General features: G+C 44.8%; 1 protein-coding gene across 1 annotated transcript in view; it reads left to right on the top strand.

The window, feature by feature from the left end:
• The first annotated feature begins 24,632 nt into the window (after nt 1–24,632).
• Nucleotides 24,633–27,098, top strand: part of SHC4 (SHC adaptor protein 4) — a 134,267-nt gene continuing 131,801 nt past the window's right edge. The window contains exon 1 of the mRNA XM_055538021.1: nt 24,633–25,592. Coding sequence (XP_055393996.1) covers nt 25,008–25,592 — 585 coding nt within the window. The 5' untranslated portion in view covers nt 24,633–25,007. The remainder of the gene's footprint in view (nt 25,593–27,098) is intronic.

Below are 27,098 nucleotides of genomic sequence, written 5' to 3' on the forward strand. Positions count from 1 at the left end.
ATATACTAACCCTGAATTCTTTGTGTATCCCTCTCCTTTTCCCCACTCCCCTGCCACAACCACAAGTCTGTTCTCTGTGTCTGTGAGTCTGTCTCTGTTTTGGAGATAGGTTCATTTGTGCTATATTTTAGATTCCACGTATAAGTGATATCATATGGTAGTTGTCTTTCTCTTTCCGACTCATTTCCTTTAGTATGATAACCTCTAATTGCATCCTCGTTGCTGCAAATGGCATTATTCATTCTTTTTTATAGCTGAATAATCTTCTATTATTATCATCTTCTTTATTGATTCATCAGTCAATGGACATTTAGGTTGTTTGCATGTCTTGGCTGTTGTGAATAGTGCTGCTGTGAACATAGGGTTGCATGTATCTTTTTAATTATAGTTTTATCTGGATATATGTCCAAGTGTGGGATTTCTGGATCATGTATGTGGTCTGTTTCTTACCCAAACTCCCACCCCAGTAGGACAGTGTGAGAATCAAGGTTTCCTCTGCTGGGGTATTCAGGTCTCAGGGTAGATATGCTGGGGTGTTCAGATCTCAGGCAGACATTCTCCTACCTGTGGTATTCAGATACTGATGAGTGTGATGGGAAACCCAGCAGACTCCCTAGAGACTGTCAGAGAGACACAGGGCTGCAGCCTGTGACTGGGGACGTCGTGAACTGAACCCAAGGCAGAGTTTCCAGGACATAGGATCTTTGATATGGAAAGAACCAAAGAAATGATTCAGTTCAAGTCCCTCATTTACAGATGAGGAACATGAGGCCCAGGGAACTGAAGGGACCTGCCCAAGGTCACAGACTTTTGGAGGCATATTAGACTTCCAAATCCCCAGATTCTTGCCACTCCATCCTTTGCCTTAGAAACTAAGAAAAACCCTGGGGGTGTCCCCTTACTCACAATTCTACTTTTGAAAAATAAATTCTCCAAGGAAAGCTTTGTTTTCTGGCCAAAATAGTTGTGCTTGCTGAGTTGGAAGTGATGGAATTCCTGAGACAGAGATTGCCAAACTTCGCTGCCCCCACCACACCACAGACCCTGCAGCTTCCTTGCGGCTGGATCTCCTCCACATGGAAAATAGCAACAGGGCAGCACCACCAACCACCACCAGCCTCTACCAATCATCACCGTACTTACCTCCACCAGTTGCAGAGGGGGCTGCCTTGCTCCTGGCCATTTTCTTACCTCTGTAAATGTTCTTAAGCCTCAAGAGCTGTGAGACCACTTCCTGTGGGTGTGTGATGGTGATAGACGGGGAAATACAAAGGGTTTGCTGAAAGATTTTATTCTGGTGTTTCATGCTTTTCTGGCCACAGATGTCTGCTGGACTATTAAAATCTCTTTTCTAACCTGGAAATGCCAATTAATTCTCTCAAGGCCATGCTGCTTTTTGCAAGGGCCTCAAGTGTACAGAGCAGATAGACGTGCTCTGGATATTCAACTATTATATTAGTAATGCGTGGAGTATGCTGAGTGGTTCACAAGTTACAAAATGCTCTTGTAAGACTCTTTCCTAGACTCCTGTAGCCTCAAAAGGCTGGGCCATCTTTCCCCAGAATTGTCCCAGCCCTGACACCTGCCCCAACTCAGCTACTGGTGTTGACATTTCAACAGTTTAACTCACCAGATAGATGCTTCTTCTTCCCATCAGCCTTGATTCTCTTTTTCTCAGATTTTTGCTTCCTTCCCTTTTTCTCTTCTTCCTCTCCCTCACCACCCCCATCATTTGTTGGCATATACCAAGCTCTGCTTTTCTATCTGCAACAAATATTTTCTGATTGCTAAGCCCTCTAATTAGGTCCTGATGATAAAGAACAGTGAATAGCTAGAACCGATCCCTGCCCTCCATATGTCGTCAGTTTAGTGGTACCTTTACTGCCAGACTGACCGGCTCACCAGGGCTGCAGCATCTTGCCTCCCCTATACTGACAGAACTTAGGGCTGGGAGGGATTCCTTGACCACCACCTTCATTTTATTTTACACACACACACATACATACATACACATGTGAGTGCTCTTTCTCAGTCTCTCAGTCTTTCCCCCTTTCCATTGTTTAGATTTTTTCCGAATAAATGTCCCATATGTTTTTAGAAAAAAAAAATGCTTGTTTGACCCTGGGAGGACAATAGCACAGCTATTCCTGTACTCATCTAATGGATGAAGAAACTGAAAATAAATTTGATTATTATTCAGATTTATCCAGTGGCAGAGATGAGGTTAGAACCAGGGTCTCCTGGATTCAGTATCTTTTCACCAAAAATAAAGTAGTCTTTTAAAATAGTCTAATTGTCTTTAACAAGAATACTGGAGTGGGCTGCCATTTCCTTCTCCAGGGGATCTTCCTGACCCAAGGATAGAACCTGTGTCTCTTGCATCAGCAGACAGATTCTTGTCCACTGAGCCACCACGGAAACCCTTTTAACTAGACACATCATTGAAAATCAAAAAGTGCACAGTGAAAAATAAGAACAGTCCCTGCTTATCAGCTGTTCCCTCCCTCCAAATGCAACTTCCTGGAGACACAGCCTTCCAGAGCTAAACTAGGCACATGCCAGCAATATATATGGGTATGTAAATACATAGTGTGTGTAAACATACATGAAGGACTGCTTTTATTCGCTAAATGTGTTTTCCACTTCTGCATGCTCACTGCCTTCCATAAGCATCAGTAAGGCCCGTGTGGCTGGGAGGAGTTACATGTGCATGCTCTGGAGTCAGGCAGATCTAGGGCAGCAGTGGCGCTGATCATGTTCATGTTACATTAAGTTTCCTTGAACTTCCGTGTTTTCATCTGACAAATGTACATAATGCAATATAAGTGAGGCTGCATCTGTAACGTGTTCAGAACATAATACATGTGCTCAGTAAATGATGGCTGTTTCCTATGTGCCTACTTTGTGCAGAGCCTGTGCTGGTACAGGAGAAAGGAGATGAGTAAGATAAGATGTTGCCCCTTGAAATCCTTATCATTTAAAATAGGGGAAAGGAGATCTAATAAGCAAGCATATTATCATATAGAAGAATGAATGGAAGCACTCAATCAATGTAGAGGATAAGATCATAGACTCCTCTAGATTCAGAATTCTGGGGTTAAAATCCCAGGGTTTAAATAAGTTCTCTTTCCCTGAGCTTTTTTGTCTACAAAACAGAAGTAATAAAGATGGAAGGATTAAGTAAAATAATGCATTCAAAACAGTGCCTGGCACATGACAGAGATTCAATAGTGATTTTAATAATTATGGTATCTAATTCTACATTTGAATAAATGCCACAATAGAAATACTTACCACAATAGGTGTCAAGGTAGCAAGGGGAGATGGTAGCATTACGATGAAATGAGAACCACGACTTCAACCCCTCCACTGGGACTCCCAACTGCTGGTCCCCATTGCTGGCGTTTCACCTGCGTCCTCACACTTGATGCTCACAGCTTCCCTGTGAGCATGGCATTACTCCTTGTTCATAGAAGGAAACCGAGGCAGAGGCAGAAATGGCAACTTCACTGTCATCCTCCTCATACCACCTGGATACCCAAATAAGAGAGTCACTATGACTAGGACGTCAGGGACCAAGGGCATTTCCTGGATGGCATCTCTCCTTGTTCTCCAGACGTGTGTTGAGTCCTGCTGTGGCTTGGGACTGAAGCAGGAATGAGCTGACTGCTCCTGCATGAGGGACCAAGCGCCAAATCTCGAGGCGTACCCATGGCCACTCACAGCTGTGATAGACGAAAATGTGCCAGACCTGGGACCCGCCCAGCTTAGGAGAATTGGGATTCCATCTGCCCCTGCTCTTGCCTCCCCAACATCTAAGTTTCAAGTGGAGATTGGAGGGAAGAGAGGGAGAGACGAGGAGCAGAGATGGGAGTAATTGGGCATCTTATTAAAGGAGGGGGACGCAATCCAAGAGAGTCCTTTCAAGGGGCTCCCTGTGCCACTGCTGTGATGAGTGCCAGCTGTGAGCAGCACCCAGCATGGCTCACACGGAGGTGGCCCAGGGGGTTGCTGAGTTGGCAAAATATCAGAGTCTAGTTTCTGTTGCTATCATCGCTGTTGTTAATGCAATCATTTAATCATTTATATGACACCTTTTAGTTTATGTAGTACTTTAAAATTTAATTTTGGCTGTACTGGGTCTTTGTTGCTGTGCATGGGCTTTCTCTAGTTGCCGTGAGTGGGGCGACCCTAATTGCAGTGCACGGGCTTGTCACTGCGGTGGCTTCTCTTGTTGTTGAGCATGGGCTCTAGAGCGAGGGCTCCAGTAGCTGCAGAGCTTAGTTGCCTCATGGCATGTTGAATATTCCCAGATCAGGGATGGAACCCGTGCCCCTGCATTAGCAGGCAAATTCCCAACTACTGGACCACCATGGGTATAAAAGTCCTACTCAGCACTTTTATACCCACCATTTAAGTTTATTTCAAACATGCTTGCAGTGTTCATGTACAGTTGGGGTGTGTGGGTGTGGGGAGGCTGGGAATGGCTCTTTACCACTGCTCACTCCTCACTCTACTTCTGTTTTCTACCTTCTACAGTAGACTGGGAAGGTATTATTAGCCTAGTTTCAGCAATAAGGACACTCAGGCTGTGAACATTTAAGTGTCTTGCCAAAGGTCACAGAGCTCATATGTGGCCAAGCCAGAGGTTTGATCTATAGAGTTCTTGTGGTAACATGCTGTGATGCTCCATGTTAATACCCTATGAGACACAGATTCTGCCCCATACCAAACAGTCTCTTGGTACTACATTCTTTACCCGCTTAGACTAGCCTGTGTCCCACAGCCTACTAGGCCTGAGGGAGTAAGATTCTCATTGGCATATCTGAAATCTTCTACTGTGTTCTAGGGACACTTCCCTTACCTAGGTTTTGGCGCCTCTTTTGGGCTCAATTGTGTTTCCCCCGTACTCATATAGTAAAGCCCTAACCCCCAATGTGGCTATATTTGGAGATAGGCCTTTAAAGGGATAATAAAGTTTAATGTGAACCTAAGGGTAGAGCCCTGGAGAAGGCAATGACACCCCACTCCAGTACTCTTACCTGGAAAATCCCATGGATGGAGGAGCCTGGTAGGCTGCAGTCCATGGGGTCGCTAAGAGTCGGGCACGACTGAGCGACTTCACTTTTTCTTTTCACTTGCATGCTTTAGAGACAGAAATGGCAACCCACTCCAGTGTTCTTGCCTGGAGAATCCCAGGGACGGGGGAGCCTGGTGGGCTGCCGTCTATGGGGTCGCACAGAGTCGGACACGACTGAAGCGACTTAGCAGCAGCAGCAGCAAGGGTAGAGCCCTAATCTGATAGGATACATGGTAAGTCACTTCAGTCATGTCCCACTTTTTTCAACCCCATGGACTGTAGCCTGCCAGGATCCTCTGTCCATGGGATTCTCCAGGCAAGAATACTGGAGTGGGTTGCTGTGTCCTCTTCTAGGGGATCTTCCTGATCCAGGGATCAAACTCAAGTCTCTTATGTCTCCTACATTGGCAGGAGGGTTCTTTACTGCTAGCGCCACCTGGGAAGCCCCAGTTTGATTAGATAGGTGTCCTTATAAGAAGACAAGATACCAGCATGCTCTCTCTCCACACACGCACAAAAGAAAGACCACATCAGGACACAGAGAGAAAACGGCTATCTGAGAGTCAGGAAGAGAGCTCTCTCCAGGAATCAACCCTGCCAGCACCTTGATTTTGGGCTTATAGGCTCCAGAACTATGAGTCTGGTGTTTAAGCCACCAGTCTGTGTAACAATATTAGGAATACTCAGATTTTAAAAAACAAGTGAAGAAAAAAAAAACTTTATTCAAAAGTTGACTGCCATGCTAGGTACATTTGCATAGGCTTTCTCTTTTAATTCTAACAGTAAGTGAGCAGCAAGGCTAGGAATGAAACTCAGGTCTGAGAGTCATAATTTGTGTGTCAGCTCATTTATTCATTATTTTGCTGTTGTTTTTAACTATCTCCCCTCTCCAGAGCAAAAGGTAAAATTACAAAATTGAGGTACAACTAGAGATATATATATATATATATAGAGAGAGAGAGAGAGTGTGTGTGAGTATGTGTGTGTGTTGGGGGCTGGAGGAGTTCATTAATTGTTCTATGTTACATATACTCCTCACTCTACTTCAAACCCCTGAAATCATTCAGGAATTCTCCCAAAAGCCTTTTTTCCCGTCTTAAGTGCCAACAGAGACCTGGACCAAGACAGCTGAACTTGTGCAGGTTCCAGGCGAAATACAGCAAAGGTCAGGTGGAAGCACAGTGGCCTTTAACCTCCGGCCATTGACCTTCCCCTGTTGATCAACAGGTGGCAGCTATCAGGCCAGATCACAGGGGTGTCTGCTGTCTTTTGGGAAGAAGCAATAGCAGCATCTGTACTGCTGGGAGCTGGTTAGGGTCTGGTGGAAAGAAATCTGTTCATCACCTGTGCCTGTTCTCCCCACCCCAACACAGGCAAATTCTTACTGCTCTGTAACATGTTTGTGGGCCCATTTAGAGTCACTGGTTCCAGTAATTCATACTGGCCTTCCTCTTCTTCCTTGGCCCTGGTCAGAGGATGCAGCTATTGACACAAATACTGACTGATCTCCCAGCTAGCAGGCAAGCACATTGCTATTTTCATCTGAATTTCCAGCATGTTGGAGAAAAAGCTTGGCCATTCCTATCACCAGATCCCTGAGGAGGGAGGAGAGCCTGCAGGCTCCTTCTGTAACCTTCCTTTGACTTGGACTCAGAAGACAAAGGTGAACTTGAGTGCTGTGGGGACACAGCTTCCCTTTATGCTGCCACCAGGCCCCGGGGCTGCCTCCTCTCCGGCACTGAGGCCCTTTTGTCCTGACGGGGCACCCACGGCCTGACTGCCCACACTGTTAAAGCGCAGTTTCAGCTCCCTCTCCCCCCTCCTCCGTGAGTCGCTGTGCCTGGAGAGGGGCTTTTGAGTTTTGGGAATGCACACTGGCCCTTTTCTTCTCTGGGCGCCTGCAGCTTTGATGCTGCGCGCCTGGCATCCTGGCGCTCCGTTGCTCTTTTTCAGGGAGGCCGTGCGAAAGCGCGCACAGGGCGCTCCTCGCCCCGGGTTTCCCGGGAGAGGCGCACAGGCCCCCGGCACCACCCGCGGAACCGGCCTGGGAGGAGCCCCGCCCCGTGCCAGAGTTCATCTGGGAAGCTGATCATTCAGCTCTCTTTCCAGAACTTGTAAACAGGCATCCTCATTGACCCAACTCATTCTCTCTATGATCTTAAATTTCTTTCACTCTAATCCTATTATTAAAAATTTCCAAACGTGCACAGAAGCTGAATAATACAGTGAATACACAATATCCATTAGCAAGTAGCATTTTGTATGGAAGGGTTTAGCTATAAGGGCTATCACTGCCCTATGGTTGTGTATATGTGTGTATAGAAACTCAAATACCACCACCTCTGTTTGTTAAATTATGGCACATTTGCATAATGGTGTGTTCAGGCGAGTGGAACTTTTTGCCACTCCATGGACGGTAGCCCGCCAGGCTTCTCTGTCCATGGGATTATCCCCGGCAAAAGTACTGGAGTGGGTTGCCATTTCCTTTTCCAGGGGATCTTCCCCACCCAGGGATCAAACTCCTGCCTCCCTGTCTCCTTCAGCTCCTTCATTAGCAGGCCTATTCTTTTACCACTGAGCCCCCCTGGGAAGCCTGTTGCATAATGGTACCACACAGCAATTAAAATAACATTGTACATTTGGTGACATGGAAAAATGTAGGGGGAAGAAAGCGGTAGGAAATTGTATGCACAATATTATGTTATTTTTGAAAAAATGTTTGTGAGTAGGGAAAGAAACTACCCTGAGGTTATATATTACAATATTAGCAAGATTGCATCTGAATTATTATATGAATGAATTTGATTTTCATCTCTGGCTTGTTTTTATTTTTATTTTTCAATAAAGTACTTCTATGTAAGGTGAGAAAATGGATTTAAAACATGTATGGTCAGCTCAAGAGGCTGACATGGCTCCCTTTCCAGCACCATTTATTGTAACAGGAGTCCTGGGCTGCTCCATCTCCTATGCAAACTTAGCTTCATCTCTTGTCCTGGCCATTTAGAGCTCTACCAGTCCTACCCAGGTTCCCAAATATGAGCACCGGGCCCTCTTTCCCGTCACTGTCTCCACTTTTCTGCAGTAATCTAGATTACTCCCTTTCATCACAGACTCTTTAGACAGGGAGTTTCTTAGCCACTGAAGAACAGAGTCCTAACATGCCATTCACTCCTTGCCCCCTCCCCGCTCCCTCTCACACCCCAGCCCTGGAAGATGAAATTCCTCTTCTTCAAGAGAAGGCCAGGGCCTAATCCAGGGACTATATGCTGCCCATGGGCTCCAAGTTCTTTCTTTGTGAGAGACCTGGCCCCAGTTAGACACCCAGGAGGGCCACTGCTTTAGTGTGGCTTCTTCAGGAAACGTTAGCACCAGCTGGATAATATTTTCATCACCATACAAAAAATGGTGCCTTCAGAGACAACAGCAATAAGAGCTCTCTTTGTACACATAGTTTTAGTTTAGTTATTTTTAGTTCACAAACTAAATTCATATAATTTTATAGTGGTTCCCAGAGGAGCATCAAAAATCATTTGGAGATGGACAGAGTTACCAACTTTTATTTTGCCATGTAAAACCATTTAAAATCTACCATTTTTTATCATCATTACTTCAGAATAGAAAAGACATTTTACCACATGTACGAAATAGAGCAAGCTCAAATAAATCAATAAATCCAGCATCTAAATTTAACTTTATAAAATCCTTACTATATAAGATACACCTCTCCATCTATATACATTTAATATTATTACTATTTCTTTATAAACTGCAAAAGCTTTTTCACAAACACAGGCTTAGGAACCAACATTTGGGAACCATTTTTCCATTGTGTTTGATGCATATGATCAACTACTTGCAAGTGAGAAAACTGAGTTTCAGAGATTATCCGCTCATAAGTGGTTGAATGAAGACTCAGATTCAAGTCTTTTTGATCCAGAAAGAGTGATTTTCTCCTGTTCCATATTGTGTCTGTGTAAACAGGCTGCCTTTGTGGTTATTCCAGGAAATAGTTGACAGAAAATAGGCCTGATTTGCTTTTTCAAAGTCTTGGCTAGACTTGGGTCACCAGAGTAAACTCAGTGGATCAAATTTTATCTTTGATCCAAAAATCACTGAGCTCATTGGATGGTATTAGCCTTTCAGAGAAGTTCCTCCCTACTTTCATTATTTGCTTTACCAGCAAAACTATCCTTACAGTTGGTTTCAAGGGTAGGAACACATATTAGACTTCTAAACTACCTGTATGCAGCTACTGACTGATGCCTAAAGTCCTTCAAGTTTGCTTACCTACACTGATGTGTTTGAAAAACAGATCATTAAAAACTTGGGAATAGAGCAAAAAAAAAAAGTGAATAGTATATCCTTTTAATATATAGAGAAGCCTTGTTTAACAGACTTAACCAAGATTATTTAATAATCGAGGGAATGTAGCTGTGTGACTTTGCTTTTTACTATTAATTAAGGGCTCAGACTCAAGTTACATGTTGACTTGTAGGCCTTGTCTAGAATAGAGGCAAATAATTTTTGTCCAGTAGAAAAGATAACCCCAAAGGTTATGGTTTTATGGTCCTGTAGAACATTAACAAGTTTTGTCCCTAACTTGGCAGACTTAGTTCATTACACCTTTCCTGGTAGACTATACAAACTCCTGTTCTTCCAATCCCCATTTGAAACAACCTTACCATACTGCTGGTTCCATCCCTCAGTTTTATTCAGTTTAACAAACTGCATAAAAGTTATTTAAAGGCAGTTATCACCAATACCACTTAAAAATGTTATCAACTATTTGCCTCAGTGTGAATGAGAACAGATTTTAAGGGTCTAAGGGGGATAAGGGAGAGGTTACGTGATGGGAAGGGGAGATTAGCTAAACTTGTTAGGACAGTTGCACCAGAATACCTTCATTTTTTCACATAGTTCCTTTCTCCTTAAGCACTGGCCAGGAGAATGGCATCCTAGAAACAGAATTTACAAGGAATAATGACTGGAGAAGAGGTTGAAAAGTTAGTTGGGGCTAGCCATGCTGAGGAACTAGAGTTTTATCATATATATCATGAGTCATTAAAGGTTTAAATCCAGGAACTGATATGATCATATTTTTGAACTAGAAAGATAATTTTGATAAGAGTATATTGGATGTGTGGACAGAAAGTCTCAATGAGAGATGACCATGGTTTGACCTGTATGTGAATACAGGTGAATGGAAAGTTGAGGATAAAAATCAAATGGTAATTCAGAGGAAAAACAGATTTGGTGAGTGATGAGATATAGTGCATGAAAAGAGCAAGGAGTCTGAGATGATAACTGGATAGATGGAAGGATGATGATGGTGATCAAAGTCTGTATTTTTGACTTGGTGAACTTGAAGATTGTCAGAAATTTGAATTTATGAGTTTGGACTGAAAAGAAAATTTGAGGGCTAACAGTGCATTGGTTATGAACAGAAGCCATGTACATGAATACGAGTGTTGAAGAAAAGCATATCATTGGGAAACCTCTCCACCACTGGCTAGGAAACAATTGCATAGTTCATCAGAAGGCATCCTCTTTAATGATGATGAGCTACTGCCCAATGAACCGTGAACAGTCCATGGCTTTTCCAAGCCATGACAAGTTCACTGCCCAACATTAGAAAAAAAATATTCATTCTCCACAGCCATTTTACTTTGTGGAATTGGAGACTTAGGAAGACAAAGCATATAAATGGGAATGGAAGATTAGGCTGGAAACACCTCTTAGAGGTCATGTTGCAGTCTGGAGAAGCGCAGGTGACCTGGCCTAAACCTTACAACCCCTCATGTCTTTCTGTCTATTCACAAGCCTGGTAAGAGCAGAGCTGAGTATGGCAAAACTTGTCTATCCTATTTTGTGCCCCTCCCCAGACCTGCTTTCTGCAATGCTTTTTATTAAACCTCTGTACTCCACCTAAAGGATCAACATGATGTCAGCCTGCAAAAGTAGAGAGAAAAATGTAATTAATTGCCACATAACATCACCTAGCTTCAACAATTATCCACAAACAGCCATCTTGCTTCATCTGTGCCCCATTCCCCTACTTTTTCTCCACTGTTAGATTATTTTTAAGTAAATGTCAGTGATCACATCACTGTGTCACTAAATACTTCCATATTGTTGTTGTTTAGTCGCCAGGTCATGTCCGACTCTTCCAAACCCCATGGACGGCAACACACCAGGCTTCTCTGTCCTTCACCATCTCCCGGAGTTTGCCCAAGTTCATGTCCATTTAATCAATGATGCCATCCAACCATCTCATCCTCTGTTGCCCTCTTCTCCTTCAGCCTTCAATCTTTCCCAGCATCAGGGTCTTTTCTAATGAGTCAGCTGTTCAGCTCAGGTGGCCAAAGTATTGGAGCTTCAGCTTAACATCAGTTCTTTCAAAGAGTATTCAGGGTTGATTTCATTTAAGACTGACTGGTTTGATCTCCTTGCTGTCCAAGGGACTCTCAAGAATCTTTTCCAGTACCTCCGTTTGAAAGCATCAATTCTTTGGTGCTTTGCCTTCTTTATTGTCTAGCTCTACAGAAAGACCATAGCCTTGACTATACAGATCTTTGTCGGTAAAGCGATGTCTTTGCTTTTTACACACTGTCTAGTTTATCATAGCTTTCCTGACAAGAAGCAGTCGTCTTCTAATTTCAAGGCTGCAGTAACATCTGCAGTGATTTTAGAGCCCAAGAACAGAAAATCTTTCACTGCTTCCACCCTTTTCCCTTCTATTCATCATGAAGTGATGGAACCAGATGTCATGATCATAGTTTATTGAATGTTGAGTTTTAAGCCTGCTTTTTCATTCTCCTCCTTCACCCTCATCAAGAGGTTCTTTAGTTCCTTTTCATTTTATGCCATTAGAGTGGTATCATCTGCATATCTGAAGTTGTTGATATTTCTCCTCACAGTCTTGATTCCAGCTTGTAACTCATCGAGCCCAGCATTTTGCATGATGTCCTCTGCATATAAGTTAAATAAGCAGAGTGACAATAAACAGCCTTGTCGTACTGCTTTCTCCATCCTGAATCAGTCAGTTGTTCCATACAGGGTTCTAACTGTTGCTTCTTGAGCAGCATACAGGTTTCTCAGGAGACAGGTAAATGGTCTGGTATTCCCATCTCTTGGAGAAGGAAATGGCAACCCACTCCAGTATTCTTGCCTAGAGAATCCTGTGGACAGAGGAGCCTGGTGGGCTGCTGTCCATAAGGGTCACACAGAGTTGGACATGACTGAAGTGACTTAGCATGCATGCATGCATTGGAGAAGGAAATGGAAACCCACTCCAGTATTCTTGCCTGGAGAATCCCAGGGACAGAGGAGCCTGGTGGGCTGCCATCTATGGGGTTGCACAGAGTCGGACATGACTGAAGCGACTTAATAGCAGCAGCAGCAGCATTCCCATCTCTAAGAGTTTTCCACAGTTTGTTATGATTCACACAGTTAAAGGCTTTAGTGTAGTCTATGAAACAGAGGTAGATGTTTTTCTGGAATTCCCTTGCTTTCTCTATGATCCAGCAAATTTTGGGAATTTGATCTCTGGTTCCTCTGCCTTTTCTAACCCAGTTTGAACATCTGGAAGTTCTCAGTTTACATAATACAGAAGCCTAGCTTGGAGGATTTTGAGCATAACTATACTAGCATGGGAGATGAGAGCAATTGTCCAGTAGTTTGAACGTTCTTTAGTGCTGCCTTTCTTGGAAATTGGGATTGAGGATTGAGCTTTTCCAGTCCTGTGGCCACTGCTGAGTTTTCCAAATTTGCTGGCATATTGAGTGCAGCACTTTAATAGCATCCTCTTTTAGGATTTGAAATAGCTCAACTGGAATTCCATCACCTCCACTAGCTTTATTGGCAGCAGTGCTTCCTAAGGCCCACTTGACTTCACACTCAAGGATGTCTGGCTCCGGGTGAGTGACCACACCATCGTGGTTATCTGGGTCATTAAGGTCTTTTTTGTACAGTTGTTCTGTGTCTTCTTTTCATCTCTTCTTGATCTCTTCTGCTTGTATTAGGTCTTTACTGTTTTTGTCCTTTATTGTGACCATCTTTGGATGAAATGTTACTTTGGTATTTCCAATTTTCTTGAAGAGATCTCTAGTCTTACCCTAGGATTGTATTTTATCAGAACTCTCCACTATGACCCGTCCTTCTTGGTGGCCCTACGTGGCATGGCTCATAGTTTCATTGAGTTACACAAGCCCCTTTGCCATGACAAGGCAGTGATCCATAAAGGGAAAATACTTCCATATGTATCGTTAAAAGATAAGGACTTTGGGGGGGGCATAATTTAGGGAAAATTTTAAGATGTTCTAGGTCAGAATGTATGGGCTCAATATCTACTCAGCCTTGCTACTCTTTAGTACAGCTTCTACCTTGGACCTCTGTTCTAATAATAATATGTGAGTGTGTCCAAGCCTTTGCAACCCTATGGACTGTAGCCTGCCAGGCTCCTCTGTCTGTGGGATTCTCCAGGCAAGAATACTAGAGTGGGCTGCCATTTCCTCCTCCAGGGAATCTTCCTGACCCAGGAGATCGAACCCATATCTCTTGCATTGGCATGCTGGGTCTTTACCATTGAGCCACCTGGGAAGCCCCATCTCACAATGATAGCCTGCTATTTGTCACACACCCACTGAGACCTTACAGTAATGCAGTGTATGTGATAGACATTATCTTCCTTATATAGATAAAGAGAAACTGGGGCTCAGAGAGGTGAAGTAACTTGCCCATATTTCTAATAGTAGTCCACTCAAAGAAATCTAGACTTTTAAAATCATTCTTCCAGACATTGCCTGATGCCCAGTCTGAAATCTACTCCATATTTTGTATTTGCTACCGTAGCACTCCACTGCTGGTATCAAAATCTGTATTAGTTTTCTACTGCTGCTGCAACAAATGACCACCAACTTAGCTTCTGTTGTTTAAAACAGAAATTTACTATCTTACTATTCTACACGTTAGAGTAGAGATCTGCCATAGGTCTCACCAGGCTGAAATCAAAGTGTTGGCAGGGCTGCGTTCCTCTCTGGAGGCTTTAGGAAAGCATTCAGAGTTTTGTTTTTTGTTTTTGCTCATTTGGGTGGTTAGAATTCAGTTCTTTGCAGCTGTTTAATTCTAATATTCCTATTTCATTGTTGGTTGTCAACGGAGCGCCCTTCCTAGCTTCCTTGACTCATGGCCAGCCTTCTTCTTAAAAGCCAGTAACGTCAGGTTGAGTCCTTCTTATGCTTCACATCTCTCCTTCTTTTTCTGTCTTAAATTTCCCAGCTCTTACCATAGCTGGGAAGGGTTCATTGCTTTGAAAGCCTCATGTGATTAGATTGGGCCCACCCAGATAATTCCCCCATCTCATGATCTGTAATCTTAATCATATACTGTGATGTTGTGATTTATAATAGGAAATATATATTTGGCCTAAAACTTATAGAATTTCTTGGGCTTTCCCTGGCTATCCAGTGGTTAGGATGCCACACCTCCAATGCAGAGGATGCGAGTTCAATCCCTGGTAAGGGAACCAAGATCCCACATGCTGTGCCACGTAGTCAAAAATAAATAAATCCTGTAGAATTTCCTAAGTGATAAGAGCAGCAAAGTTGTCTTTTGCCATATTGATGCAGTGACTTTTGGAAAGCACCTCATTAGAGCGGCAGAGGGTTGGAACTTTTAGTTCCAGTCCTCAACCTCTGGGGAGGAGGGAAGATCTGGAAGTTGAACAGATTGCCAGTGACCAATGATGTAATCAAGCATTCTATGTAAAGAAGCCCTTATAAGAGCCCAAAAGGATGGGGTTCTGAGAGCTTCCAGACTGGTGAACACCTGGAGATTTTGAAAGAGCGGTATACTCAAAGACAGCATGGAAGCGCCATGCCCTTTCCCCACAGCTTGCCCTATATATCTCTTCAATCTGGTTGTTCCTGAGTTATGTCTTTTCATAATTAACCAGTTATCTAGTAAGTAAAATGTTCCTTTGAGTTCTTTGAGCTGCTCAAAGAAATTAATCAAACCCAAGAAGGAAGTTGTTGGGACCCCCAGTCTTTAGCTGGCCAGTCAGAAGCACAGGTAGCCACTTAGGCTTGGGGTTGCCATCTGAAGTGAACGGCAGTCTTGTGGAGACTGAGCCCATAACCTATGGAATCTAATGCTATATCTGAATAGATAGCGTCAGAATTGAGTTGAATTGTAGGATACCTAGCTGGTGTTGCCAAGAGTTGCTTGGTGGTATAGGGGAAACACAGCTCCTGCACATACTGGAATCTGGTCATTAGACCACTTTTACATTTGCCAAGTTTCTTGTATCATGTTTCCTATATTAGGAAGTAGATATCTTCGGGGGTCTTTAGTCTGCCTACCATATTGTCAGCATCCCTATTTGAACCCAGTTTGGTCTGACTACATTCGGACTTTCTTCACCAGACACCGTAGTCATTTCATAATGACCCAGAGGCTCTGCTTATTGTGTATCCCTGTTCTTGCCACTGTATTTGTATCAGTGCTTTGGGCTGTAAGTAACAGGTGCCAACTAACCAAGAGCTGCTTGAGTTGCTTAAACCAGTAAAGGTTTATTTTTCTCACATAATGACATATTTAGAGATGATTACTATTCTTGTTACAGTGATTCAATAATGCAGTGATGCCAAGTCCATGGGCTTGATAACTTGGCTGATCTTTCCTTCATGATTGCAAAATGGCTGCCATAGCTCCAGACACTGCATCCACATTCAAGACAGGAAGATGTGGGAAAAGAGAGGGGAGGCTCCAGTTCTCTCGGCCCCTTGTATTAGGAAATCAGATGTTTCCCCAGAAGCCCCCATGAAACTTTCATTACATCTCACAGACCAGAGTTGTGTCACATGCCCTAACCCCCTGCAGTTGCAAGGAAGCCTGAGAAAGTGAATATTTAGTTTTTCCTGGTGGAAATGGGTAAAGGAAAAGAGGATTAGAATGAAGTTCAGATTAGCCAGCTTATAATGCCAAAATTTCAGTTGGTCTAGGACCCTGTCTTTGGCTTTCTTTTGCCAATCCACAATTAGAATTGGTATCCTGCACCTGGGTCAGACACCTCCTGATGACTGACCACCTGGCCAATACCCACTCACTCCTTGTAAGATATCCCTCACCCCAATTAACCAGTTATAGTGCCATCTGGGTACATCTCCTGTTACTGCCTGCTGCTGGCCCTGGAAGTACCTGGCTGCCTTTCAGAGGCCTAGAGACTCCACCAGTCCCTTTGGCTATGTACAGACAAGTTTCTATTCTGAAAGCACCTGTTTTTAAATGAGTCATTTTAAAGCTTTGTGTGAGTGCACATATGTGCAACATGGTACATATTTATGCAGAAAAAAGGGGAAAATAGGCCACATTGACCAAAGACATTTTAATTCTATGGTAGCTTTAAATTCCATCTAGGTAGAAATTCAAGTGAGTATATCTTTCCTTTTCTCCTTTGCCTTTAGCTTTTCTTATTTTCTCAGCTATTTGTAAGGCCTCCTCAGATAGCCATTTTGCCTTTCTGCATTTCTTTTTCTTGGGGATGGTCTTGATCACTGCCTCTTGTACAATGTCACGAAACTCGGGTCATAGTTCTTCAGGCACTCTATCAGATCGAATCCCTTGAATCTACATTCATTTGAATGCAGAGTTCCAAAGAATAGCAAGGACAGATAAAGACTTCCTCAGTGATCAATGCAAAGAAATAGAGGAAAATAATAGAATGCGAAAGACTAGAGATCTCTTCAAGAAAATTAGAGACACCAAGGGAACATTTCATGCAAAGATAGGCACAATAAAGGACAGAAATGGTATGGACCTAACAGAAGCAGAAGATATTAGGAAGAGGTGGCAAGAATACACAGAAGAACTGTACAAAAAAGATCTTCATGGCCCAGATAATCACGATGATGTGATTACTCACTTAGACCCAGACATGCTGGAATGCGAACTCAAGTGGGCCTTAGGAAGCATCACTATGAACAAAGCTAGTGGAGGTGATGGAATTCCAGTTGAGCTATTTCAAATCCTGAAAGATGATGCTGTGAAAGTGTTGCACTCAATATGCCAGCAAATTTGGAAAACTCAGCAGTGGCCACAGGACTGGAAAAGGCCAGTTTTCATTACAATACCAAAGAAAGGCAATGCCAAAGAATGCTCAAACTACTGCACAATTGCACTCATCTCACACACTAGTAAAGTAATGCTCAAAATTCTCCAAGCCAGGCTTCAACTGTACATGTGAACTTCCAGATGTTCTGGAACCATGAACTTCCAGATGTTCAAGTTGGATTTAGAAAAGGCAGAGGAACCAGAGATTAAATTGCCAACTTCCACTGGATCATCAAAAAAGCAAGAGAGTTCCAGAAGAGCATCTATTTCTACTTTATTGACTATGCCAAAGCCTTGGACTGTGTGGATCACAATAAACCATGGAAAATTCTTCAAGAGATGGGAATATCAGACCACCTGACCTGCCTCCTGAGAAATCTGTATGCAGGTCAAGAAGCACCAATTAGAACTGCACATGGAACAACAGACTGATTTCAAATCGGGAAAGGAGTATGTCAAGGCTCTATATTGTCACCTTGCTTATTTAATTTACATGCCGAGTACATCATACAAAATGCTGGGCTGGATGAAGCACAAGCTGGAATCAAGATTGCCAGGAGAAATATCAATAACCTCAGATATGCAGATGACACCACCCTTATGGCAGAAAGTGAAGAATTAAAGAGCCTCTTGATGAAAATTAAAGAAGAGAGTGAAAAAGTTGGCTTAAAACTCAACATTCAGAAAATTAAGATCATGGCATCTGGTCCCATCACTTCATGGCAAATAGATGGGAAAACAGTGGAAACAGTGACAGACTTTAATTTCCTGGGCTCCAAAATCTTTGGGATTGGAATGGAAACAGTGTCAGACTTTATTTTTTGGGGCTCCAAAATCACTGCAGATGGTGACTGCAGCCATGAAATTAAAAGACGCTCACTCATTGGAAGGAAAGTTATGTCCAACCTAGATAGCATGTTCAAAAGCAGAGACATTACTTTGCCAACAAAGGTCCGGCTAGTCAAGGCTATGGTTTTTCCTGTGGTCATGTATGGATGTGAGAGTTGGACTGTGAAGAAGGCTGAGTGCCGAAGAATTGATGCTTTTGAACTGTGGTGTTGGAGAAGACTCTTGAGAGTCCCTTGGACTGCAAGGAGATCCAACCAGTCCATTGTGAAGGAGATCAGCCCTGGGATTTCTTTGGAAGGAATGATGCTAAAGCTGAAACTCCAGTCCTTTGGCCACCTCATGCGAAGAGTTGACTCATTGGAAAAGACTCTGATGCTGGGAGAGATTTGGGGCAGAAGGAGAAGGGGATGACAGAGGATGAGATGGCTGGATGGCATCACTGACTTGATGGACATGAGTCTGAGTGAACTCTGGGAATTGGTGATGGACAGGGAGTCCTGGCATGCTGCGATTGATGGGGTCGCAAAGAGTTGGACACGACTGAGCGACTGAACTGAACTGAACTGCTCCTTGGAAGACAAGTTATGACCTACCTAGGCAGCATATTAAAAAGCAGAGACCTTACTTTGCCAACACAGGTCCGTCTAGTCAAAGCTATGGTTTTTCCAGTAGTCATGTATGGATATAAGAGTTTGACTATAAAGAAAGCTGAGTGCTGAAGAATTGATGCTTTTGAACTGTGGTGTTGGAGAAGACTCTTCAGAGTCTCTTGGACTGCAAGAAGATCCAACCAATCAATCCCAAAGGAAATCAGTCCTGAATATTCATTGGAAGGACTGATGCTGAAGCTGAAACTCCAATATTTGGGCCACCTGATGCAAAGAACGGACTCATTGAAAAAGACCCTGATGCTGGGAAAGATTGAAGGTGAGAGGAGAAAGGGATGACAGAGGATGAGATGGTTGGATGGCATCACTGACTCGATGGACATGAGTTTGTGTAAGCTCCGGGAGTTGATGATAGACAGGGAAGCCTGGCGTGCTGCATTCCATGGGGTTGCAAAGAGTCAGACACGACTGAGCGACTGAACTGAGGTAGAAATTCTTTTGAAAATATTACTATAGCAGAGAAACTATTTTCTATCACAATATCTATTATCTACTCCCTCCCCAGTAACAGACTTTGATTTTATGTGCAGAAGCCATGTACCCAGACAAAAGACTTCTTCTTTCTCAGATAAAGAAGACTTCATTTTCTCTTACAGCTAGTTACAACCATGTGACTAAGTTCTGGGTAATGTGATGTAAGTGGAAACATTGTATTGGGCTTCCAGGACTTTCTTTAAAGAGAATGGGCCTTCTTTGTCCTTTCATCCATTTCACTGCCTGGAGTAGAGGTGAAATAGCTGGAGCTCTATCTGCCAGTTTAAACTATGAGGAAAAGGGATATACTTTAAGGATGGCCGAGAACTGACACTGTCCTTGGACTTCCTACCTCCAGGGAAATAAATTTTTTTGTTCAAGCCTCTCTTATTTAGGATTTTTGTGTTATTTGCAACTGAACCTGACCCTAAGTAACTCATCTACTTTTTGTCTACATGATGTCTAACTCTACATGGCACTTTCATAGATATTATCCCATTTTCAGCAGATAGGAGAATATACATTCTCCTGTTTCTAGCTGGTCCTGGTTCCAGGAGAGTCAGTGATGGCCAAGCACAACCATTAGAGAGCTGTTTACCTACCCAGGTTGAAGACCATGGGAAAACTGGAAATACTGGGTTCAGCAGGCAAAAAGATGTTGTTTTCAGAGTTAATGACACCTCTAGGGGAAACTCTGCCTCCATTTTTTGAAGCTAGGCTCTCACTGTTGGAAACTCAAGCCTTCTTCACTACCTCACTTCCTCATCTTTAAAATGGCATTGGTCTCTGCCAAGAACTTTATATAAATATTGTCTTAAGGAAATTTTTTTTCTAAAGTAGAGCTTCACCAATCTTTTCATTCCTCACTGATTGGCTGTTGGACTCATCCTTAGTGAAAATTCTTCAGGAGTAGGTATTGCCCAAAGACAGCTCTTCAGGAGTACATCTGCTTTGTGACAGACATGGTATCCATGGCTGGAGTAAGGGTCCTAGTGCTCTGATGCCACCTGCTGCACTTAGTTCCAAGGTACCAATTGGCCCAGGATCTCCCAAGGTTATTTCTGTCTTGTTCTATTTCCACCTTCCTCTTCTCTCTAGCACGTCCTTCCTCTACGCCAACTCCCACATTGGGTTCTTTTCCAAAGTTGGGCAGGCGTTTTTGCCCAGGGCCCCTTCTCCCTCACTAGTCTAAGAAATCCTAGCAGGACCTGGCTGATTCTATCATGGCCCACCCTGACCCAGCATTTCCTTGAAACTGCCTGTTATACCCAAGAAACCCAGCCTGGGCAGGCTGTCCCTTAAGGTGACATTCTGATTCACAGCAAGACACCCTTGGAAGGGGTGAGTTTGTGTGTGTCTCAAAGCAGAGATGGCATACACAGTGGTCTAAGCAGAACCTTGCTTTCCAAGGGTGGTGATGAGAGGGGTTAATGTACTCTGATGGTTTAATGACAATCATTGTTTTCTCATCTATTATTCATATTTTTACTCCTGGCAGTCCTATGAGATATTTTGTGTGAATTTTATAGATATTATCTGCAAAGAGGAGAAGGGAGCAAAAACTGACAATTAGTGAACACTAAGTATGAGTTAGGGTCTTGCACACACTGGCTGCTATCACAGCAGGGAAAGGCATGCGGCTGTAATGAGTCAGCACTTGGTTCTAGACAAGCCCCACTGCGGGGCCTGTACAAGCCAATAAATCAGAGCAGCTTACTATAAACTCAGAACCTTGACTGTGTCTTCTGCAGCACAGAGATGACAGGCCTCGGATCTAGACTTAAGCTCTCTGGTGCCCTGGGAAGCAGCGGAGTACAGTGGCCGCAGCACAGGCTCTGCAGCCAGACAGAGCTCCTGGAGAGATCCTGGCATCATTGCTCAGCAGTCAGGGGACCTTGGCCAAGTCACTGAACTTGCTCTGATCCTATATTCCACATCTGTAAGGCGGTGATGAAAATAGTGCTGGTCTTCAAAAGTTGTAATGACTGAATGTGAATGAAGGTAAACTGTCTTTTGTTCCATAATTCTTAGGTCTCATTAATATTATTTTCATTGTTACTAATTGAAGAGGATGTTCTGACATCCTGGGAAAAAGGAAGTTATCTGCCTTGCCCACCCACCCACCTGGAATGGAGATCTACTCAGTTAATGAACCTGCTCTGAGGTGGTTGGGGCAGTTTTTCAGCTTCTGCTTTGGGGCTGAAAGCTGTCTGGCTGGACTGGCTGAGCCTCTAAGGCCATTCCCCACTCCCCAGCTGCAGATCTGGTTTCTTTCACCCTCATAAAAGGCCCAGGCAGAGATGACTATGAAAGCCAAGATTTCCAGGGTCCTCAGGGTCAGAGAAGCAGTCCACAGAGGCCATGGCTGCTTTCTTACCTTACCTGGTCCCAACCAGTTCCCCTCCCTCCTCACCCTTTCTAGGACTCATTCCTGAAGAATAGGGACTGGTTTGAGCCCCTGGCCAGAACAGTGCCTGCCTGGGTGAGCAGGCTCCCCTGGGGTACCCCGTCCTCTAGGCATGAAGTGAAAGTCACTCAGTCATGTCTGACTCTATGAGACCCCATGGACTATACAGTGCATGGCATTCTCCAGGCCAGAATACTAGAGTGGGTAGCCTTTCCCTTCTCCAGGGGATCTTCCCAACCCAGGGATCGAACCCAGATATCGACCCCAGGGATCGAACCTAGGCATGAAGACCTCAGCAAAGATTCACATCAGCCTGGTGGGCTCCTATTGTTCCTTCCTTGTCCAGGCCCATGTGAATGTTAGGAAATAGTTTCTTTGAACTGTGCTGGCGTCCTCAACTTCTTGCTGTGCTGTGCTGTGCTTAGCTTCTCAGTCATGTCCGACTCTTTGTGACCCTATGGGCTATAGCCTGTCAGGCTCCTCTGTCCATGGGGATTCTCAGGCAAGAATACCGGAGTGGGCTGCCATGCCCTCCTCCAGGGGATCTTCCCAACCCAGGGATTGAACCCAGGTCTCCCACATTGCAGGTGGATTCTTTACTGTCTGACTCACCAGGGAAGCACAAGAATAGTGGAGTGGGTAGCCTATCCCTCCTCCAGGGGATCTTCCCAAACCAGGAATCAAACCTGGATCTCCTGCATTGCAGGCAGATTCTTAACCAGCTGAGCTACCAGGGAAGCCCCAACTTCTCCTGCTTAGTGCTAATTTTTCTTTTTAGTTGCCTAGGATGGTGTGGAGAAGGCAATGGCACCCCACTCCAGTACTCTTGCCTGGAAAATCCCATGGACGGAGGAGCCTGGTAGGCTGCAGTCCATGGGTCGCTAGGAGTTGGACACGACTGAGCGACTTCACTTTGACTTTTCACTTTCATGCATTGGAGAGGGAAATGGCGACCCACTCCAGTGTTCTTGCCTAGAGAATCCCAGGGATGGGGGAGCCTGGTGGGCTGCCGTCTATGGGGTCGCACAGAGTCGGACACGACTGGCGTGACTTAGCAGCAGCAGCAGCAGGATGGTGTAGACTCTACTCTGTAGGGAGTAAGAATACCAGCTTCAGGGGCAGGCAACCCAGGTTCAAATGGCCTTTCTTTACACTGCCAGACATATACTTGGTGAGGCAGGCACTGTGTGGCGCATGGTGCTAAGTGCCCTACAAGGATTATCTCATGAGCCCTTATAGCATCTCCATTAGGCAGCTGTTCATAACAGATGAGGGCATTCAGGCACAGAGAGGTAAAGTAACTTTCTCAAGGCAGCAAAGCATGGGATCTGTAACAACAAGGAGGGAACCCGTGGGAGAGAAGAGAGGTGAGGTGGAAAGAAAAAGGAAGTTTGCTTTTATGATTTTTCTCAGAGTCTGTCTCCTCAGCCCCAAGGATGTGGAGTCCAACTGGCTTAGTCACTCCCCTCAGTTTTGTCAGGAGGAGGTCTGATGGCAGAGAGAGGAAGTCAGTGAACATTGATGGGAAAATTTATGAAGATGCAAAAAAGCCTTCCCAAGGAAAAACCTTTCTAACAGGTTTGGCAGACAGGATGTGAAAAGGTGCAGAATTTCTGGGGCGAGCCAGGGGGAGGGGAGCAGGAAGTCAGCGAGGATGCATTTTTAGCTGGTCAGGAGTAACCATTTAATTCTGTGTCTGGATCTCAAAGGAGTTCAGGCCCTCAGAGTTATAAATATGCATGAGCCTAATGCAGCCTTGTGGGCAGTAAAACAGTGAAGGTGGTGTCCCTGATTCCAGGGGCAGCCGATTTGTTTTATTTTTTTTTTTTTTTTTTTTTTTTTTTACCGATTTGTTTTAATTTTTGAGTTAATGAGCAATTTCAGATGCAAGAGCCTTGGCCCAGCAAGAAATGTAACTTTCAGCTGAGATTTTCTTCTCTTTTCTGATATGTGCTTTCCACATCCTCTCAGTGTTTCAGCACTTTCCTCTTCTCCATTCCAGAAAGAACCTGCATTTCCCTTTCTCAGCTCCTTTCCTGGATTGGTGTGTGCTAAGTCTCTTGCAATTGTCATCATGTCTTCAGAATGCATTTGATAGGTACAGGAAGTTGCACCAGAGGGAGATGGAACCAGCAATCAATAAAAAAAGAACTATGTTTGTAAGAAGAATGCATCACGGGGCTTCCCACAGGAGTTGTGTACCATATGTTCTAATATCTGTGGAACAATGGATCTAATTTTTAGTTCGTTTGCTTGGCTTTCCCAGCCATCTCAGCAAAAAAGAAAATGGACATTTTAACCTGCTACCCAGCTTACTGATGACTTATACTAAAGATTGCTTTACCGTTTAACCCCTTCACTGTTATCACAGAATAAAATCTCTCCCTTCTCTTCCTCCAGCTTTATTTCTCCTGGCTACTAGTTTAGTATATTTATGGTGCATGAGTCATCAAGCTGCCCTTTGATTGGATAAAAACCAAGCACCCCTGAGACCATCAGTCAATTACAGCTATTCTCAGCTTCATTCACAGATTTATTAGCTTGCACACATACAGAGAAATTCATTCAGCAAAGTTCATTCATAAAAATTTCAACACGCTGCGTATCATCCTGCACATTTCAGCCTTCTGTTGCAGAGAGGCTTCTGAAAGCTCTGAGAGGAGTCGGGGAGGGAGGGAAGCTCCGAGCCAGGGTGGGCAGGCTGGGAGGGGATCTGAGGAACACGGAAGGACCACAAGTCAGAGAAATAATGCGGAGGAGCGCCTGTCACTAGTACAGCTGGCTTGTGGCCCAGATGGGATGCAAGACAAGATCTTCCAAGAGAGGGCAGCCATCAGGAGAAACGAACTCAGGCAGAAGGGCCTTTGGCTCATATAGACATTCCCCCCCCCCCCACCCCTTTTTTTTAAATGAACAATCACTGGAACAAATAAAGGGTTAATAGGCCAGACATTGCCCCGCCCTGTGGGAACCGGAGGGAGCAGGTTTGAAAGTTCCTGTGTGCAGAAGGGAGGATGGGGGTGGGGGGCGCTAAATATTTCTGCAAGGCTCCCGCACCGCCAGCGACGCGGCGGGACCGGCTGGCTGGTTCTCCGCCCGGTTCCATGCCCAAGAGTAGGAGGTGAGCGATCCTCGCCGCCGCGAGGCTGGGTCCAAGCTTTCGCAGCAAGGAATCCCCGGCGAGAACACCGGGTACTGCCGCTGGGCCACAGACTGGACCGAAATCAGCTGGGTAGTCGTTTTCCCCTGGGCTGTTACCCTCGAGGACTCGGAGCCGAGGCGGACGAGCGCGAGAGCGGAGTTGGAGAGGTGGCTGCCGCAAGTTGCACGGGGCATTGAGGCATTTGTTTCCCGTTCCGTTTATCTAGCAGACGGCGAGGCGATTTATGCAACAGTATCCTGTTTCAGCACTGCCAAGGCTATGCGAGAACGCGGTCAGGACAGCCTGGCAGGACTCGTGCTATATGTAGGACTCTTCGGGCACCCCGGGATGCTGCACAGGGCCAAGTACAGCCGCTTTCGGAATGAGTCCATCACGTCCTTGGACGAAGGCAGCCCGGGAGGCTCGACCGGGAGCAAGGGCTCGCCGCAGCCTCCTTACCCCACCCTGGCACCTCACCTGCCCGCTGAAGATGCTGCCTTGGCCTCCCAGGAGAGCCCCACCCCATTGTGCACCTTGATCCCTCGCATGGCCAGCGTAAAGCTGGCCAACCCAGCCACCTTGCTGAGTCTGAAAAACTTTTGTTTGGGTACCAAAGAGGTACCTCGACTCAAGCTCCAGGAAAGCCAGGACCCGGCTCCCAGCAGCCCGGCTTCCCCTGAAACCAGTTTCAATAGGGCTGTGCCAGCACCTCCGCCTCAGCGGGATCCCCTGGGGCACAGGGCGACCTCTTTAACTCCTGACGCCTGCCCACTTCCCGGCCCTGGGGAACCAACCCCCCGGAACAGACAGGACAGACACTTTGTGCAGCACCTGTTGGGGCTGGGCATGAACTACTATGTGAGGGTAAGTCTATTTCCCTCTCTGCACTCCTTCTGCAAGGGGCATATTCTCTGCTTTCTGAAAGGGGCTGCGCATCATCCGGCCGAGTTTTAGGTTTGGATAAGTCATCATGGGGCTTCCCAGGTGGCGCTACTGGTAAAGAACCCACCTACCAATTCAGGAGACCTAAACGACATGGGTTCAGATCCCTGGGTAGGGAAGATCCCCTGGAGGAGAGCTTGAAAACCCACTCTAGTGTTCTTGCCTAGAGAATCCTATGGACAGAGGAGCCTGGCAGGCTACAGTCCATGCATAGGGTCCCAAAGAGTCAGACATGACTGAAGCCGACTTAGCATGCAAGCACATAAGATATTGTGTAGCTGGAGGGGGCGGAGAAGGGGAGGTGGTCTTACAGGTTTCCCTACAAATATCTGGCCTGTATTGAAATCACATGACTTTTGGCTCAAGAGCATGAACTGGTGCTACATGTTAGTGTAGGTAGTTGCCAGGGGTAGGGGCAACCTTTCTCATAGAGAAAGCTGAGATGTCCCTGCTGGACTGAGCATTCTGTACAAGAAGAGTCAAGAATTTCAAATCTAATTAGTGATTAAGACTCAGTAAATTATACTGGCCATTGTGTTTCAGTAGAGATTTTTGTGCTGGAGGAATACATAGTGTATCAGGGACCTAAATTGTTTTTAAAAAATCTAATTCAGCATTTAACAAACACTTCTCCAAACATGGCTGAATCTCTAGTCTTGTGTTAGGAGGTAGCCTTAGGTCTTTGGTGCACATTTTTTTTGTCTTTATTGCCTATGCTGTGGCCATGGGGCCTTGTCCATGAGCCATGTGCAAAATCAAGGTCCTTATTGGCCTTGCATCTGCCCTTTTTTATTCCATATCTGAGTAAAAGAAGATTTGGCTTCTGTTCTTCTAGAGCTCACAGTTTCAATCAGGGAAACCAACAAACACAGGTGAAATAATAGAACAATATTTAGCAACATATATGTGGTGTGAGATGCTGAGGGAATTCAGGAAAAGGGGAAGGTTGTTGTGGTCTGGGATTTATTCATAGGGGAACCTTCAGGGGAATGTGCATCTTGGGAGAGCTATCAGATCTTTATTGGCAGAAAGCGGGAGATTCCTGGCAGGGCAAGAATTGGAGCAAAGTCCAAAGGCAGATATCACTGTGGTTACTGCAGGGGAGCATCATGCTGGGCTTAACTGAAAAAAGAGGGAATGCTGGAGGGTAGCTGGTGGTAGAGAGCATGGCTGGCACATAGTTGATGCTCAAACGAATATGAGTAAAATAAGGCAAATTACAGACAAATCTCGGGTAGCTTGTGGGGGAGGGAGCAGCTGACCAAAGCTCTTAATGCCGAATAGGGAGTTTTTAACACTCTGACTGGTAAACAGGAACCCTCATAGGTTTAAAAATCAACTACAACCTGATGAAGGTGGTTTCAAAAAGACCAATCTGTGAATTTATTTGTGAAGCAGGGAAAAATTAGCAATTGGGAGGTCCATAAG

Source organism: Bubalus kerabau, chromosome 10 (assembly GCF_029407905.1).
Source record: "Bubalus kerabau isolate K-KA32 ecotype Philippines breed swamp buffalo chromosome 10, PCC_UOA_SB_1v2, whole genome shotgun sequence".
NCBI lineage: Eukaryota > Metazoa > Chordata > Mammalia > Artiodactyla > Bovidae > Bubalus > Bubalus kerabau.